The sequence below is a fragment of the Protopterus annectens genome, chromosome 4.part1, assembly GCF_019279795.1.
Source record: "Protopterus annectens isolate FY-2018-M chromosome 4.part1, PAN1.0, whole genome shotgun sequence".
Taxonomy (NCBI): domain Eukaryota; kingdom Metazoa; phylum Chordata; order Ceratodontiformes; family Protopteridae; genus Protopterus; species Protopterus annectens.
In genome coordinates, this window is record NC_056734.1 from 112,210,047 (window position 1) to 112,228,736 (window position 18,690).

The window sequence follows — 18,690 nt, forward strand, 5'->3', positions numbered from 1 at the left end:
ATAATAAGTAATATGGTTCTACATATAAGGTGGTATGGCCTCACGTGATTTAAGTTCAACAGAAAAAATGGGAGTTAGGGAGGCCTATTTTTCCTCCTGGCTGCCAAATCTCAGATCCCCCCCAGATAGGGCAAGTGCCGATTCATTCTCCATGGAGATGACACTCTTGATCTCCCTCAGCTGACAGCTGACAATAGGGTGTCATCATCCAGGCAGGGATAGAAGTTACTTGTACTCCACCTTGCATTGCTGTTTGGTCTGCCTACAAAGGCTTGGGAGTGCCCTCATTTCAGCAGACTAATGATCTGACCCCCCCCCCCCAACCCAGCCATCATAGATCAAGGCCTCCATGTTTAAAGGAGAATCCTAACTTTCCCCAGACCAGAAAACTACTCAATGCCCTGCCTGCAAACCTTACACCACTTTCCAAGGTAGGCTCATAGGTGCTAACAGAGAGCCTTCAGACGCTGGTGACTGATGCGCAGCTGTTTATTAATACATCCCTGGAGGTTGCTGTCACTGGTTTGGCAGCACCAAACCCATGCCCCCAATCTGGTGCTTGCACTGGACATCTACAAATTTAATGCTGTCTAGCAAATGCAACATGATTTTGTACTCCCACAGTGATGGCTGTACTGACACTGTCCACTCATGCCTACCCTCTCTCCCTAACCCCTCTGGCACCCAAACTGGTACTCAAACTTGGGCACTAAGGGGTTTACAAGCCTTTCTGTACAAACATGTTACAGATTCTACAGATTATAGGTAAAAAGAAGTACATCAGACAATACCCATGTGTAAACTGTCACCTCCAATACTACACTTTTAACCTATAAAACTGTTTTAGCAATCGCACATGTAAATTCAGAAGAAGTACATCAGACAATGCACATGTGTAAAATGTCACCTCCAATACTACACTTTTAACCTACAAAACTGTTTTAGCAAATGTACAAGTAAATTCAGGTAGTGTAATATGAATTAGAAACAACTGTCCATTTAATATGAAACCTGTTCATCTTTATAAAATTAAAAGAACTAAGGGGCTACAATTTTTATGGTAATAAAAAAAAAAATCATGGCAAAACACCAGACCAGAATTATTACTGTTAATATATACTTTATAAAAATTAAACAGACAATCATACTTCCTATGAAATAAAAGTGTTTGTTACTTTCAGCCTGTTGGGTCTATATTATATCATTGAACGCTTAAAAAAGTGAATGATGAATAATCAACCCCATGTAAGCAAAAGCTTATGATCTCGAAAGCTCAGAACAGCGATTGTTTCCCAAGAGGAAAAATAAAATCGCTGCTCCAAAGAAAAAAAAATTGAAAGACTACATAAAGTGGGGGGTTGTGCCCCCCACATCTCCCCTACTTAAATATACCAAGTCCGAGATCGTACTACATTGCCGAAAACAGCAAAGTAACAGAAGCGGCCAAGCGAATTCTTTCCCTGGGAAAGAATTCTCTTAAAAGCCGCTTCGCTATTTTGCCTTTTTGTTGTTTTAAGTTCGACCAAGACGCATTCTATCGAATGCATCTTCAGTCATCTAATAGGAACCCAGCCTGTTCATATCCTGAAAAGAACAGCATATACCATTTGTACACTTGCTAGATCAAAAGGAGTCTGAAAACTTACTCTTAACATCCCACAAGATGTCTTGTTCTGGAGGGGCTGCATAAAGGATGTAGAGACGAACTGTATCGATACCATACTGCCGCACAGCTTCTTCAGGATCAATCCCATTGTGCTTGGATTTACTCATCTTCTCCCAAGTAATCTGCAACTGTTCCTTTGTGGTTCTGTGAACAGGCTCTGGGCCTAAAGGGTAAATAAAACATCATAATTAAATTCTGCAGAACTATTAACACTGCAATTGTCAAGATTTCATTTACAAAATTTGGTTGTATAGAATAATCCCAAGAAGGAAATAGCAAGCCAATTTCATTAATGATAACACAAAAAATGCTTTGCATTTAAAGACTGACAGTAGTAATAAAATTGATATAGCAAGGCTGCTACTCCTGGAGAAAATATAAATGCTTGTGTGTGTCCTGAACAAAACATTCATCCTTACAATACTGCATCCAACAAAGAAGAAAGCCAAAGGCAACTATATGTAGAATTTTGCAGCAATTTAAAAAAATACAGTAGTGTGAAATGTACTTATAATAGCAGCAGATCTTTACAAAACATCACAGCAACAGTAACATTTGGATTACCATGCCTTACACCTTGATTTTCCTGTTGCACAGAAAGTACAGTTGTGCAAGTTGAACTAACCATAACAGTAGATGTTCAAATGATTACTGCTGCAGTAGTTTTAGCTATATGGGCTATATCCTGCCAAGCATATAACAGCCAGCCAGCTTCCAAATCTTCAGGGCACCTTCCACATGCACTAACTAGCAAGCAGCTTGAACTGACTAAAAGATAAGTTTGCGTGCAAAGCCCTTCAGAACTTTTCTGCCAGAAGAGAGAAAGGGAGGTTTAGCCCATGAAAAGGACAATACTAGGAATAACAAAACTTAAATGTCCACAGCCTGGCATAAAAAACACACCAAAAAAACAAGTGGGAGGGAGCGGCTACTGCAGCAGTGATCATTTGAACATCTACTGTTATGACAAGTTCAGCTTATGCAACTGTATTATGTTCTTCATATTGATCACTGCTGCAGTTGGCTTAGCTATATGAGTAGATTATCATAGCTAACAATATTTGAGTGATGGAAAGAGGTTCCTGGCAACCACTGGAGAATACTTTCAGGTTCAGAAAAAGAAAACAGGGAGATGGATAGTTTGGCTTAAAGTAAACTCAGATACCACTTTAGGCATAAATAAAAGATTAGCTCTCAAAGAAACCCTGTCCCTATGGAAAAGGTAGGACTGACTCACCATAACAGCTTGCAACTCAGGTAACCATCTTGCAGAGGTCAGAGCAATCAGTAAAACTGTTTTCCATGTTAAGAACCAGCTAGATTAGCTGGCTCAATAGGAGCAAGTGTTAGCTTCTTTAACACAAAATTAAGATCCCAAGGAGGGGCCATCGACTTACCTGGAGGCCTCTTATTTAAAACCCCTTTCAAGAAAATTTTGACATGAGACTGCCCTGAAAGTGGAGGATCCATGGGCAGACATGCTGAAATGGCCAATAAATGAACTTTGATAAAGGAATAAGAAAGGGTGGCAGCGATGGTGCAGTAGTTAATATTGTCTCCTCACAGCAAGAGGTTCTTTGGTTTGATTTTTGGCTGGAGTGCCTTCTGTGCGGAGTCTGCATGTCCTCCCTGCAGTCACGTGGGTTTCTCCTGGTGCTCTGGTTTCTTCCCTCATCCCAAAGATATGCTGTAGGTGGATTGGACACACTAAATTGGCCATAAGTGTGCGTGTGTGTGCCTTCTGTGGAAGACTGGGCACAGGGCAGGCAACTTGACACTGTAAAACCCCACTGCCAATTGTTCTGCGGCCCGTTGTTCCACTGTGGCGACCCCTAACCGGGAAAAGCCAAAAGAAGGAGAAGAAGAAGATAAGGAATAAGAAAGGCCACAGAATAGTAACTCACACAAATACTGTAAAAGCAGACATCTAGCCCTGAATGCGTGCTGGTTATGCTGCTGGTAACAACTAGAAAATCTTTTCTATTTGCTAATATATGATTTTCTAGTAGCAGACCTTCTTGCCTCCATTAGTACCTGCTGCATGTGCTCAGAAAACCAGGCAGTCAGTTGAAGATGATTGATATTGGGGTTTATCAAACACCCCTGTTCTTGTGTGAGTAGATCCATTCTGTGTGGAAGTTTGTGGCAACTGCCCCCTGGCCATTTCCAAAAGAAGAGAGAACTACGGATGCCCGGGCCATAAGGGAGTCACCACAATAATCTTGGGGGATTATGTCTGAATCTTCTAAGGTATCCTGGGTATTTGTGGGGAGGCATATAGGAACATTCCTGTCCAAAGAAAAAAAAAAAACATCTGTCTTTCAGGTCTTCTTGCATGGAGTCTTAGAACAGAATTTTGCCAGCTGACTGTTATGAGAAGAGGCAAACAGCTTTACTTGAGGAACTCCATACAGATGGATCAAATCTTGGAACATCCCAAGTATTGTTAGTATGTCAGTAATTTTTGGTAAAGGCTGTGTTTTGGAGAAGTATGGTTTAAACCAGAAACTGTCTTTTAGTTGTGTATGCTGCCATGGTGGTCCTATCCGAAAGGAATGAGATCTCTCAGAATGGATATCTGAGTCAAATGTTAAGGATGATGAAAATCTGTCAGGAAGCTACAGGAAATTTTGAAAAAGAGCTGTAATGAGCTCATGGTGAACCCAATTCCGATGTTTGTCATCTATGAGGTGATCCGCTGTGGCGACCCCCTAACCAGGAAAAGCCAAAAGAAGTCGTCGTCTTTGAGGTAGCTTAGCATTTATGAAAAATAAGTTTGTTCTGACACATTTCTTGGACAGTTAAATGAAGTTTTAGAATCATATGCCATGAATATGTAGTCAGAATTATACTGTAGGTAACACTGACAAAGGAGTGTTGAAGTAGCTGTTAGTCTGGGACGGATGTAATGGACAAATTTACTGGCAAGCTTTACAGAAGACTAGTAGCAAAGTGCCAAGCTTTAACAGAAGAATGGTGGAGCAGACAGTGAGGTTCTAATTATTATGCTGTGATTTTTACCGGAAAGAGCAGCTATTTTGAATGAATGGAAGAAGACAGTAACCTATCTGTCATCTAGGCTGAAAGGAGTGGACTGAATTGAGTACAAGAGGTTTATAGGAGTTGAGAGTTAGCCATGACTAGATTTTACTGTTTTAGGGTAGCTATTGAAAAAAGGAGTAGGAGTTGAGAGTATTTTTACTAACTGTAACTTTGGTTAAGAAGTAAGTATCATACTAAAGTGTAGATCTGTGTGTGATTAGGGAGGAGTTTAGGATGAAAACTGGATGAGAAAAGTGTTACCTATCCATCACTTAATTTTAGTGATCTGATACTTAATTTTGTGAGTGATGTACAGACTTTACTAAAAGCTAATTACCAGAGAGAACAAGAGACCTAGCTGCCACCTATGCTGTGTCATGGAGGTGGGAAATGGAAAGCATGCTAAATAAGGAAAGCACAACCTGTAAGTTTAGTTAAAGAGGTACAGTAGTGGTCAGAGACAGTCTATCACTAGTGAGAGATAGCCTAGCTGCCACTTAGGGTAAGAGGTGGGGGGATTAGAATAAGCATGTTAAGGTAGATACACGATACACAGATGTCACTACCACTAAGGTTTCAGGGTATGGAAGAATACAGAAGTGGAAAAGTAGTGTTTGTGTTGTGAGCTGTGTGAAGGCTGCCAGCCCAGCTAGCTAGCTAGAATTTTGTAAATAATTCTATGTCATTTGTGAATATTAATACGATCCATAGGCTTGTCTTACAAATGTAGGAGAACTATGTGTTATATGTGTATTAAACTGCTGGTGCAGAAGTGTGTGTTAAACTGTATGTTATGTGCTGAGCTTTAAGAATTTAACCACAGTAAACCCTACTGGAAAAGAACAGAGTTAACTTGCAAGCTCTAAGAAAATAAATGAATCATTTACAATGGTGTTTATCTCAGCTAGGAGACAGAATGCATGCAGCTAGAAATTCTCTATATTGTCTGGAAACAGAAATAATTACAGATTTCAAAGGTAAAAGTGTATAACTGTTTTATGACTTCCAGTTCCAGGCAAGTTTCTGAGAGATAAGTATTTTTGACACAGAGGTGCTAAATTTTAAGTTTCTGTTAGCCTGGGAACTGAAGGCAGAGGTGACAAAGAATGATGTAATCTGGGATAACCCAGCAGTAATGTTTGATAGTAACATAAGAACTAACTAAGACAGTGCGTCTGTGCATTTTGTATTTTTCTTTGGATCTGACAACATCCTCTCATCAGCACTTGTCTTGCTCAGTAAGTAAGTCATTTAGGGCATAGTATCTCTTGGATATAGATAGGAATGCAATAAAGATTAGCTTAGATGTTTTCTGTATTTATGTGAGACTGTCCTGCAATGTTGTTTTAAAGTATTTCCTGTGATTCTGTATTGAGTTATTGAGTATTGTCTAGTGGTTTTATTATTTATTATTAAATATATTTAAACCTTTTAATTGTGGCTGGTTTGTTTAGACATATTTAAGCTGTTAGAGTACTTGCATATGTATTTGGTGACACTATACAGGCCACTCAAATAGCTTTGCTGTTGGTCACACTTGCCATATGGATAATAGTAACATTACACAGTAGAATTGGTCACCCTTTGGGAAGGGCCTTATAGTAGCTGATAAGTAAGGGTGGTTGGTGGGAGTGATTACTACCTTATAGTCTGGGCAGAAGGGGGCATAGTTGGTAAACCTGTGACAGCCTTCCCCAGGAGTGTTTGTATATAAATCAAATCTGTGTGTGTGTGTGTGTGTGTGTGTGTGTCTCAGCTACTTGGGCAGGGACACGAAGCACTGCTTGAACAGAATGGGTGCTGGAGGTTATGGCTTGACCACTCGGCTGAGATCTTAACCCTACAGCTGTGCCAGTGGGAAGTCTTATTGGAGATCTGGAGAGAGAGAGGGAGAAACCAGCCCCAGACTGACTGTGATCTCTGTGTGCTCTTAAGGGAAACTGTACTTTACTGTGTGTGTACTTCTCATCCTCCCAATGTGCACTTCCCTCCATGGTGCTAGTGGTGAGGATTGAGGCTCTTTGATTACTGGGCCAGTGCAAGAGCATCACACAATTGTTTGGCAGTGGTGGGATAGCCACCTCACATATTAATTGGTAGTGATGAGTTAGCCACCTCACATATTAAATGCCTTGTAGTGGTGTGCATATTGAATTCCTGTAGCTTGTGTACAGTGGTCACTGAAGGGGTTTTTGTACTCTCAATCAGCCACGCAGTGCACATTCAGAGTTCATATCACAATTGATTTTTTTTTTTTAGCTTAGTTAGTCAGGGAGAGCAAGCAAGCAAGTCAGCAGAGGAGTATGTCAAGCTGACAAGGAGCCAGTTGGCTGAGATGTGCCAGGCTAAAGTACTGGTGCATGCCAACCTGACTAAAGCAGACATTATTGCATCTTTAGTCACAGCTGCATCACAGAATAGCAATCAGGAGGACAATCAGACTGGCTGTGGAGATGTACAATTCTCAGAAAATGGACAGCTCAACCTTTCCTCAGAGGGCTTAAAAATCCATCTGGAGTAAAAGAGACTTGAGTTGGAGGCCAAGTGTTTGGAAGTAGAAGCAGAAGAGAAACTGAGGCATCTAGAGACTGAGGAAAATAAGAAACTGCAACATCTGAAGGCTGAGGAAAATGAGAAACTGTGATGCCTGGATGCTGGGGAGAAGAGGAGGCAAAGGCAACATGAAAAAGAGATGCTGACTCTTTGCCACTGTCATGTAGGTAATGGGGAAGGGAGTAACTGAACCCCAGAAGCAACAAAGGTCAGTAAATTTCTTCCACAATTTACAGAGGGGGATAATTTTGATAGTTTCATTCATATGTTTGAGAGGGTATGTAAACAGTAAGATGTTGACCAAGGGCTCTGGGTACAGTTCCTGACCCCCTTACTCCATGGTAAAGCTGTAATTGTAATGTCCAAACTGTCTGACTGTGTAAATTATAATGTTGTACAGAAATGTTTGCTAAAATTTTTTAAGTTAACACCTGAAAATTATAGGAAAACATTTTGTGAGCATAGACGCAGGGCAGATGAAAGTGTGTGTGAATATGTTGCTCACCTATGCACTTATTTTCATAGGTGGGTTAGTGGATGTCAGGTCACCACTTCTGAAGGGCTGGTAGACCTTTTGGAGAGGGAACAAGCCCTTAGGACTTTACCTGAGGACATGAGAATCTGGTTAACTGATAGACAATGACTTACTGTAGATGAGTTGGGGAAGAAGAGAATCTTATACCTAGCAAGCAGGGCATCACAAACACAAGAAAGGGAAACCCAGTGCTGCTCATGGGTGAAAGGGAACCTATGGTGGGCAGCCCAGACTGCCCCAACAGAATATGCCAGTAGCAGGGGAAGCAACTAGTCCAGGTACACATCCAGGGCCAAGGGTTAAATGTTTTAAATGCAACAAGTGGGGCCATGTAGCATACAGATGTCCACAGAGGCAAGGTGGGGAACAAAAGGTGGGAGAGCCAGTAAGTGGGAAGGACAAAATGCCAACAGTAAACTGTCTCGAGACAACAAGGGTACCAAACTACCACAAGAGGTTATATCCTATCTTTGTGAATGGGAAAGAGGCCATTGCTAAGAGAGAGACAGCCTCTGACCTAACCATTGTGAAGCCTGCAATGGTTACAGAGCAGCACTACTTGCCTGGGCAGTCTACTCCAGTCAGAGCTTTAGGAGGGACCCCATTCCAAATACCTTTTGCTAGAGTTCACCTTGACTGGGAGGGTAGAAAAGGAAGCCAGCAAGTAGGTGTGTTTGAGGATATCCCTGCAGATGTCCTGGTAAGGAATGATTTTGATAATGCAGTACAGTGTGTGCATGTAGTTACATGCACTCAGGCTTGCAGACAAGCATGTGGGTCTGGTAGCCTGGTGGAGACCCAAACAGACCGCACACTTGCAGCCAGGACTGGTAAAGTGATCCACAACTGGCCACAGCACAAACAAAGGTTTAATAAAAAACTCTTAGCACCTCGGCTTACAGCCTTCCAGGAGTAATACAAAACACACAGCTTTACACAGACTTTATATAACACCATTCATCAATTAATTATTCAATTACATAGTAATTGTTTCCAATTAATCTCTAAATTTAAGCCTACAGGTACTATAGTATTGAACTTTAAAATATAAACAGATTCTTTACAAAGATGTTTGTCCTTGCTCTAAAACAGAAGCTTTTAACAAAGAATGATCAGCATTATGAACTGTTTTGAAAAGCATAACATTACTTTCTATTTTACCATTCTTTATATCTCTTATATGTTCCTGTAGTCTTACTTTAAATTTCCTTTTGCTTTCTCCTATATAAAATAAATTACAAGGGCAGCTGAGAGCATATATTATTCCTTCACCGTTACATGAAAAGCTACCACCAGGAGAAAACTTAATAAATTTTAGTGGTATACACATCCATCAAAGACGAAAAAAATATTTAATAAACAAAATTGTGTAAGTTCTATTATGTAACAGGACAGGGGAGAATTGCACAAAAAATAATTCAAGGCTTTAATATCATCCTGATGTCTAATACTAGTGTATAAACTTTTCACATCCATAACCACATAATACATATCACTACTCCAATTAATGTCCTGTATTTTGTCCAAAAAAATCAGAAGAGTCTTTTATATAAGACTGTATCTTCATAACATGAAACTTTAAATATTCATGTATAAGTAAGCCTATATTGGTCAAAAAATATCTACGGGCACCATCAATAGGACGACCAGGAGGGTTCTGCAAACCTTTATGCAATTTAGGCAAACAATAAAAGGCAGGTAATTTACACCCACCCGCATCAAACTTTCTATCAACATCCCCTTGGGTCAAATAACCTAGCCTGACCCCCTTCTCTAATAGCACCTTATATTGTGTCATAGCATTATTATAGTCAACAATGTGACACTTTCTGTAAACATTCTCATTCCTTAGATGTTCCATAACACGTGTTGACATATTGTGCATAATGTAAAATAACTATTTTGTTCCCTTTATCAGAGGACTTAATTATAATATCTTTTCTTTGACTTAAATCAACCAGTGACTTCCATTCAGCCCTACTCAAATTATATGTAACTTCTTTATGTTTATCAAAACTATCAAACAGTTATATTATATGATAGTTAAGCATGGCAGAAAACTGTTTTATTGTCTCATTAATATAAGGGGGGATAAATGCACTTTTAGTGGAAATAGCTTGTGTATCTAACAAACAATAAGCATTAACATCAAAATCTGACATACAAGAAATGAAACTTTCATCATTGCCATGTGACATACAAGAAATAAAACTTTCATTCTCTGAGTCAGCATGGTCAGAAACTTCAACATTCCTTGCATTGTCTCCCCTATTAAAAAAATACTTTAAATGCAATTTCCTAACCAGGAAAAAAACATCTTGTTTTAACATGTGAAGGTGAGGAATAACTGTAGGTACAAACTTTAAACCAGGACTGGTGAAGTGGTTGCTTCAAGGAGGGAGCTACCCTGTGGCAGTGAGACTGAAGGTGAGCCACAGCTGCTTGAGGGTACTGATGTTCCCTTGGACAGTGTGACTGCAAGGGCAGAGGTGAGTAGTAGTACCCAGGCTGACAGTGAGGCATCACTGTCAGAGAAGACCAGACTTCCTGTGGAAGGGGAGCTGGGAAGGATTGCAAAGAGAGGGTTGAGACAGCCTCAACTCTCAGACCCTACATTACAAGGCCTGAGAGAGATAGTTAGTGAGGCACCTGATTCTCAAGGGAAGGGGGAATCTGTATACTGTGATAAAGGATTACTGTATAGAGAGTGGACCCTGAGGGAGGGCTAGAGGGTAAGAGAATACCGCAGTTGGTAGTGCCCAGAGCCTACAGTCTGGCACTTCTAGCCAAAGCCCATGATATTCCATTTGCAGGTCACATGGGCATAAAATGTACAAAGAAACGTATTATGCAGAACTTCTATTGGCCTGGGATTTCCAAAGATGCAACAGGGTACTGCAGGACCTGTGAGCAGTTCCAAAAGGTAGGCAAGGCAGGAGACGAGGTGAAAGTTCCTTTGATGCCTTTGCCTGTGACTCAGGAGCCATTTCAGAGGGTAGCTATGGATATTGTGGGGGCTCTGAATACCCCAAGTTCCACAGGGAAAAAGTATATCCTAGTGGTAGTAGATTATGCTACCAGATACCCTGAGGCAGTGGCTCTGTCCTCCACTGAGAAAGAATAGGTGGCAAATGCTTTGTTAGAGATTTTCAGTAGGGTAGGTTTCCCAAAAGAAATACTGACTGACAAAGGTGCCAATTTCATGTCAGATCAGATGACTTGTCTGTGGAAGTACTGTGGGGTCAAGCACCTAAAGACCACCCTCTACCATCCCCAGACTACTGGTCTTGTTGAGAGGTTAAACTCTACACTCAAGACCATGCTATAGGCACTTGCAGAGTGAGGGAGTGGGACAAATATCTGCCACATCTATTGTTTGCTTACAGACAGGTACCCCAGGAATCCACAGGTTTTTCAACCTTTGAGTTGCTGTATGGGCATAGGGTGAGGGGACCTCTAGATTTCATTTGAGATCAGTGGGAGGGTGAGTGTGAACCCCACAAGGAGTCTGTTGTGGCATATGTCCTAAACCTCAGGACAAGGCTCAGGGAACTCATGGGCTTGGCCTAGGAGAACCTGGCAGAAGCCCAGGTCTGGTATGACAGGAATGCTCAAACTAGAGAGTATGCTGTATGGCCAGCAGGTAATGGCCATTATTCCTGTCAGACACAACAAGGATCAGGTAGCCTGGGAAGGACCCTACAAAGTGGTAAGGAAGGCCAGTGATGTTAATGTTACTTACATGGTAGAACTGCTAAGCAGGAGGCAGGGGCACAAATTGTACCATGTTAACATGATGAAACCTTACCATGATATGGAGGCCCTAGTACTGAGTATTTGCAGTGGATTGCAGGAGTCTGAGGGAGATCTGGTGAATGATCTCCTCAGTGAGGCTCGGACTGACACCGCAATGGAAGGGGCAGCAATGTCCCTGCAGCTATCTCCTACCCAGGTTCGAGAAATCTGAGCAGTGTTTCAGGAGTTTGCGGACATGTTCACTGTAAAACCAGGGTGTACCCACCTGGTGCAGCACCATGTAGATACAGGACTCCGAACGCCTATTAAGCAGGCATCGTATATGGTACCTGACAGAGTCAAACAGATGCTGAGGGAGAAGATACAGGAAATGTTGGAACTTGGGGTAATTCAGGAGTCCAGCAGTCACTGGGTCTTCTCATATGTGCTGGTAACAAAGAAGGATGGCAGCACCAGGTTCTGTGTGGACTACAGGAAATTAAATAGTCACACAGAGTTAGATGCTTACACCATGCCTAGGACAGATGAAGCCCCACAGCAGCTGGGTGGGGCTAAGTATCTTACCACCATTGATCTAACCAAGGGTTACTGGCAGGTGCTCTTGACTCCCAGTGCTAAAGAGAGGTCAGCCTTTGTGATTCCTTTTGGCTTGTATGAGTTCACAAAGATGCCGTTTGGGATGAAAAATTCCCCAGCGACTTTCCAGAGGTTGGTAGATCATATCCTAGCAGGAGCAGGAGATTTTGCCCTTGCTTACCTAGATGATATTGCCATCTACAGCCATTCCTGGCAAGAACACCTTCAGCATGTCAGGGAGGTGCTGGGCAGACTACAGAGGGCAGGGTTGACCATTAAGCCCAGCAAATGTCAGGTGTATATGGCAGAGGTCTCCTACCTGCGACCTAGAGTGGGGAGTGGTAAGATCAGGCCAGAACTGGCCAAAGGGGAAGCCATTCAGGCATGGCCTGCACTTGTGACCAAAAAGCAGGTGAGAGCATTTTTTGGGACAGCAGGGTACTACAGAAAGTTTGTCCCCAGTTATAGTACCACAGCTGCTCCCCTCACAGACCTGACAAGGAAAAACAGGCCAGATAAGGTAGTGTGGACCCCAGCATGTGAGCAGGCATTTCAAAAGCTTAAAGAAGCTTTGGGAGGACCCCCCTGCATTAGCCAGTCCAGATTACAACAAATAATTTGTTGGGCAGGTGGATGCTTCAAACCATGGTGTGGGAAGACTGTACTTAGCCAGATTTCTTCAGAGGGAGAAGAGCACCCAGTGGTTTATCTCAGTCATAGGCTCCAACCCAGGGAGGAATGCTATGCAGCTGTAGAAAAGGAATGTCTAGCCATAGTGTGGGCCCTGCAGAAACTTCAGCCTTATCTGTATGGAAGGAAATTCATTCTAGTTACAGACCACAATCCCTTAACATGGCTACACTGAGCAAGCCAGCAAAATGCCAAGTTACTAAGGTGGAGCTTAGGGTTGCAAGCAGATGATATGACAGTGCAGCACCGCAGTGGGGTTAGCAATGCCAACGCAGATGGGCTCTCAAGACAGGGAATGGGGTAAGGTATTCCCAGATAGGCTCAACCCTCTCAAGCAATGTTTCTCAACGGTCACTTGAAACATTAGCTTGATTTTTGGGGGGGGGGGTTGTGAAGGCTGCCAAGCCAGCTGGCTATAATTTTGTATATAATTTTATGTCATTTGTGAATATGAATATGATCCACAGGCTTGTCTTACAAATGTAAGAGAACTATATGTTATGCGTGTATTAAACTGCCAGTGCAGAAGTGTGTGTTAAACTGTATGTTATGTGCTGAGTTTCAAGAATGTAACCATAGCGTACTCTACTGGAAAAGAACACAGTTAACTTGCAAACTCTTAAGAAAATAAGTGAATTATTTATGATGGTGTTTATCTCAGCTAGGAGACATAATGTCTGCAGCTAAAAATTCTTTCTATTGTCTGGAAACAACAATAATTACAGGTTTCAAAGGTAAAAGTGTGTAACTGTTTTACGACTCCCAATTAGTTCCAGGCAAGCTTCTGAGAGATAAGTATTTTTGACACAGAGGATTGTAGAGTAAATTTTAAGTTTCTGTTAGCCTGGGAACTGAAGGCAGAGGTGACAAAGAAGGATGTAATCTGAGATAACCCAGCAATAATGTATGATAGTAACTTAAGTGCGTCTGTGCATTTTGTATTTGTCTTTGGATCTGACAACATCCTCTCATTAGTACTTGTCTTGCTCTGTAAGTAAGTCATTTAGAGCATAGTATCTCTTAGATATAGATAGGAATACAGTAAAGATTAGTTTAGATGTTTTCTGTATTTATGTGAGACTGTCCTGCAATGTTGTTTTAAAGTATTTCCTGTGATTCTGAACTCTATTGTCACTGTATTGAATTATTGAATATTGACTTATGCTTTTATTATTTATTATTAAATATATTTAAACATTTTAATTGTGGCTGGTTTGTTTAGAGATATTTAAGCTCTTAGAGTACTTGCATGTGTATTTGGTGACACTGTGCAGGCTACTCTTAAATAGCCTTACTGTTGGTCACACTTAGCATTTGGATAATTGTAACATTACACAGTAGAATTGGTCACCTTTTGGGAAGGGCCTTATAGTAGCTGATTAATAAGGAATGTAGAAGATCAGAAAAGGATGGTACAACCTATCTGCCACCAAGGTTGCTAGTAGAGAAATGAGTCTGACAGGTACATACGTAAGTACTGAGAATGAGACTTAGGGATGGTTTAAAATATATTGGAGGTGGGTAGTACAACCGATGTGCCACCTAGGTTATTAATACAGAATAAGTAAAGAGATAGAGGTACAGTAGTGGAAAAAAGGATTGCAGAGTAGACAGACACAGCCTACCTGCCACCTATGCTAGAATGGCAGACAGAGATAATTCAGTCTATATCCACTTAGAGGGAAGAGACTGCCTATCCCCCACTTAGGTTGTATTGGTAGATGATTCTATCCAGACTAGCTCCACTTAATGGGGAGAGAGTCTATCTGCCACCTAGGCTGTACAGATAGGTCACAGCATTGAAATGAACTGCCATTTACGTTGGAGGAGGAGTGGTGGGTTAACAGAAATGATAGGGTAGAGAGAGCTAACTGTTACGGTAATGAAAGGAAGGTTTGACTGGGCTAAAAGAAACAATAGGGTAGTGGGCTAACTGTTATGGTAATGGAAAAATTTGACTGGTTTAATAGTAACAATAGGGTAGTGGGCTAACTGTTATGATAATAGAAGGAAGGTTTCTCTGGGTTAATGGAAATGACATGGTTATGGGATAACTGTTATGGTAATGGAAGGAAGGTTTGACTGGGTTAATAGAAACAATAGGGTAGTGGAGGGACAAGCTAACTGATAGGGTAGTGGGCCAACTGTTATGGTAATGGAAGGAAGGTTTGACTGATATCTAGCAAAAAGGGAAGTTAGTGGAAGTGGAAAGTGTTAATGAAGTTGTACTGGAGAACAGAGATTTAGAGGAATGAACTTGGTTTTAGCAAAAGAATAAAACAGATGTAGGGGAACAGCTCTGTTGCTAGCTTGGTAGTATTACACTGTATTTATGTGGAACTGTTAGAGGGTTTCCCTAGTTAATTTACCACCCAGGCATAAGGTTTAATCATACAGCATGCGGGTGGAAATTTAAGGGATTGTTTAGACTGCTAAGCCATGAAATGAAAGATAAGGAAAAAGAGTGGTTGGTAGAATTTGAATGTGTGAATTAGAGAGGTAGGGAGATTGTTTTGAACATGATTGGATGGTATTAACTTGTTAGTTTGCAGAAAAGTGGGGTATAGAAAAGTATAAATTAAATGATATATGTGTGTGGGGGGTGCAAGGACAGGGTCAAAAGCTTAACAAGGCTCACCTTACACTTCTGAGTGAAGTAAGGCTAGCCCCCAGTGAGACCTAAAAACAATGTGTGAGCCATGACTGTCCTTCCCATAACTTCCTTTTTCTGAGTCACTCCCTTAAGAGGGACTAACAGAATCAAATTGGGTTTTCTAATTTTATAAGAAAATCACATGTCCTTTTGATGCTATTTGTCAAAGGACTTATCCTTAGAGTTTAGGTACTTGGGGCCCGACAAGGAACTGTTGCTGGATGCTAGGCAAATTGTCAGTAAGTAACAGATGTCTAAAGGCTTCCTGGCTTGAGATAGTCTGCGGGTTTATGCTTATAAATCTGCTTATGCATCCTTACACCCATGGGCTTAGGTCATACATTGGATGTATGGTTCTATGGAAAGTTTTGGCTTTGGTAGCTTGGCCAGATGTCCTGGTTATCTAGTGAGATAACCCAACAAACTGGAATACTGAAACAGTGATCCGAGTAAAGACATTTATGTTTACATGTTTTATCTAGTTCGTGCAAGGGTTTGCTTTGCTGCACATTGTTTGAATGTACAAATTGTAATAGTGCAAGTGGCAGGGCTACCCATGGCAAGTTCTAAAGCACTGTTTTTTCCACAGTAAGCTTTCGGCTACACTAAGTGTTGACTACAATAGTTAATTATAGAATGAATAAGACCTGTACAGGACACAAAACATGTGCAATTAGTGGACTATTTGGAGCATTACTGCTTCTGTGAAAGATTTATTAACTTTACCATCAGTTCAATGTGAAAATGACACTATAATAATTGAAGTGACAGAATGGTCTGTTTGAAAGAGGCTGAAACCATACCAGAGGGTGCAATATTTCTTAGTCAACACTTCATAGCATAAGCAATCCAGTCAAGCTAGAAACAAAAGTGACTCAAGAGTGTTTCTCAGCGTTATTTAAAGAGCCATTTTCAGAACATTTCAAACCCACAAATGACAAGGAAGTGTCATGCAGAAAGACTAGAATATTTACAAAACAATCAATTATTTTCTAGCAATCACAGCAAAAAAATATATAGTTCTATCAGATCAAGCACATTTGAGTGATTCTTCTACTTTGGATGGCATAGCTTAAGCATAAAACAAGCAATTCTAATAAAAAATCCTATCATCTTAACCTGATTCTTTTATATTTATCATGTCTTGGGAAAGCACATTACTTGATTCATCAATTTAACATGTCATACATCAAGTATTAATACAGAATTTACTTTTATGAACTTGCAATATTGTTACAATAAAGAAATATCCTAAAAGCACAAACACTTAACCTAAGTGGGGGTGGGGAATCCTTCTGGACAGGAGTACTATCCCTGTAATAATGAGCTATAGTGACCAGCACCAGTTAACATATTCCACAGGAGTAGGTGGGAGGGATTAAGGAGAAGGGATTAGACAACAGGCCAATACATTATTGCTTGGCAAACATCCTTAGGGCAAATGACATTATGGAATCCCCCCCATGCAACTTAAAACAAATCTGTGAGCCTAGATTCTCCTTTTTCTTTCATTTTCTTTGTTTTTTTTTCTAAGAGTTGCACCCTGAAGAGGGACCAAAATTAAGAACATGGTTCTTATAATATTATTTGAAAAACAACTATCCTTTTGATTTTATCTGTCAAAGACCTCATCCTTGGCAATTAGGGACTTGGAGACTGGCAAGGAACTGTAATTGAATACTAGGCAAATTCTCAGTATGCACCAGTTCTAATCTATGCAAGATTTTGTGTAACTGCAGTAGTAATATAGTACTGCTCCTTAGGTATGATGTTAAACAGAATTGAAATGTTTTTTTAACTTTGGTGTAAACTTGTTTTCAAAATCACCCTACTCTTACTTAAAGTGGTGGAGGGCCATGGGTGTAAATCCACTTGTTCCTTTAATATCTGGCCAAATCCTACAACTTGATCCTGCAGTTGGTCACTATTTAGTTAGAGGGATGGAATCCCCATCCTCTGCCTAAGTGGGGGAGTCCTGCTGGAGTGGAGTTTAATATACAAATACACACACCGAATATACATATATGTATACACAACAGCATACATATATATATATATACACACACACACACACACACACACACACACACACACACACACACACACACACCTGCATCTTGATGCTTGGCCATCCTTGAACAGTCTATGTATGAAGAGAGTGTCTTACAAATGAGATACATATACACCATAAATTCAAAAAAATGTAAATGTATAAAGTTATTTGCAAAGTTTTTTTTGATAGAGATATAAAACAAAGTTGAACAACTATAGCATACTGCAAGATTGGCTGACTGACCATTATTTCCAGCACATACCTATGATGGTATTCCAAAGTGTGAATGTAGAGAGTGGAGAGGATAACAGATAAGACTGTAACAGCACTTGAATACAGCACAAATGTGGAAGTTATGGTCCAGAAGAACAAGGACAAGAATAATACAATGCAACGGCTGAGAAAAACTACTGATTCCTGCTGAGGTTACCAGAAAGCAGAACTGCAGCTATGTGCCAGGATGTGACACTGAAGAAATGATATGAGAACTGCGCCTGCACCACTACGTAGAGGTAGCAGCAAAAGGATTCCTCAAAAGCACAGCCACAGAGGTACCTTTTATACTTCAGATCAAGGCAGCAGCACTTCCAGACTTTGAGATTGTTCTCAAGCTTTTACGTCCATGGCATAGCAGCTTCAAGCTCTAATCCAAGTAGCTAAAGACAATATTTTGATGTGACTTTCAAGAGATTTGTTGATGTATAAAATTGTGCGATTAATTTTCAAAAAAAACAGTGAACTAAAACTTAAAAGGTTTTGCTTCTACAAGATAAAGATATATTTTTTAATCCAGTTTACAACTGATTTACTGACTACAGTTGATGCAGGGCAGGAAGAGAGAAAGTTTTCTGCAGACATTTTAAATACTGGAAAGACTACAAACATTGGTCTTACGGATTGGGTATAATTTGTTGGAAGACATTAAAAAAGCAAACAGAAGTACGCAGCATATATTAAAATAGCAAACAGAAGTGTGGAACATATACTAAGTGCAATCTCTATGAAAGCATGTAAAGGAATATTATGTTACATCAGCCAATAAAAAGCATGCACTTATTGTGAGGATTTAGGCCATGTGGCTGCTAAATGTAATAAAAAAGGGATAGGACGCATTTAAGAAATATGGATACTCTAGAACAATTATACTAGATGATATAAATGTCTGT

General features: G+C 40.5%; 1 protein-coding gene across 1 annotated transcript in view; it reads right to left on the reverse strand.

Annotated features, from left to right (window-relative positions):
- Window positions 1–18,690, reverse strand: part of LARS2 (leucyl-tRNA synthetase 2, mitochondrial) — a 1,850,943-nt gene that overhangs the window by 565,786 nt on the left and 1,266,467 nt on the right. The window contains exon 15 of the mRNA XM_044070015.1: window positions 1,647–1,829. Within this exon, the coding sequence (XP_043925950.1) occupies window positions 1,647–1,829 (183 nt within the window). The remainder of the gene's footprint in view (window positions 1–1,646; window positions 1,830–18,690) is intronic.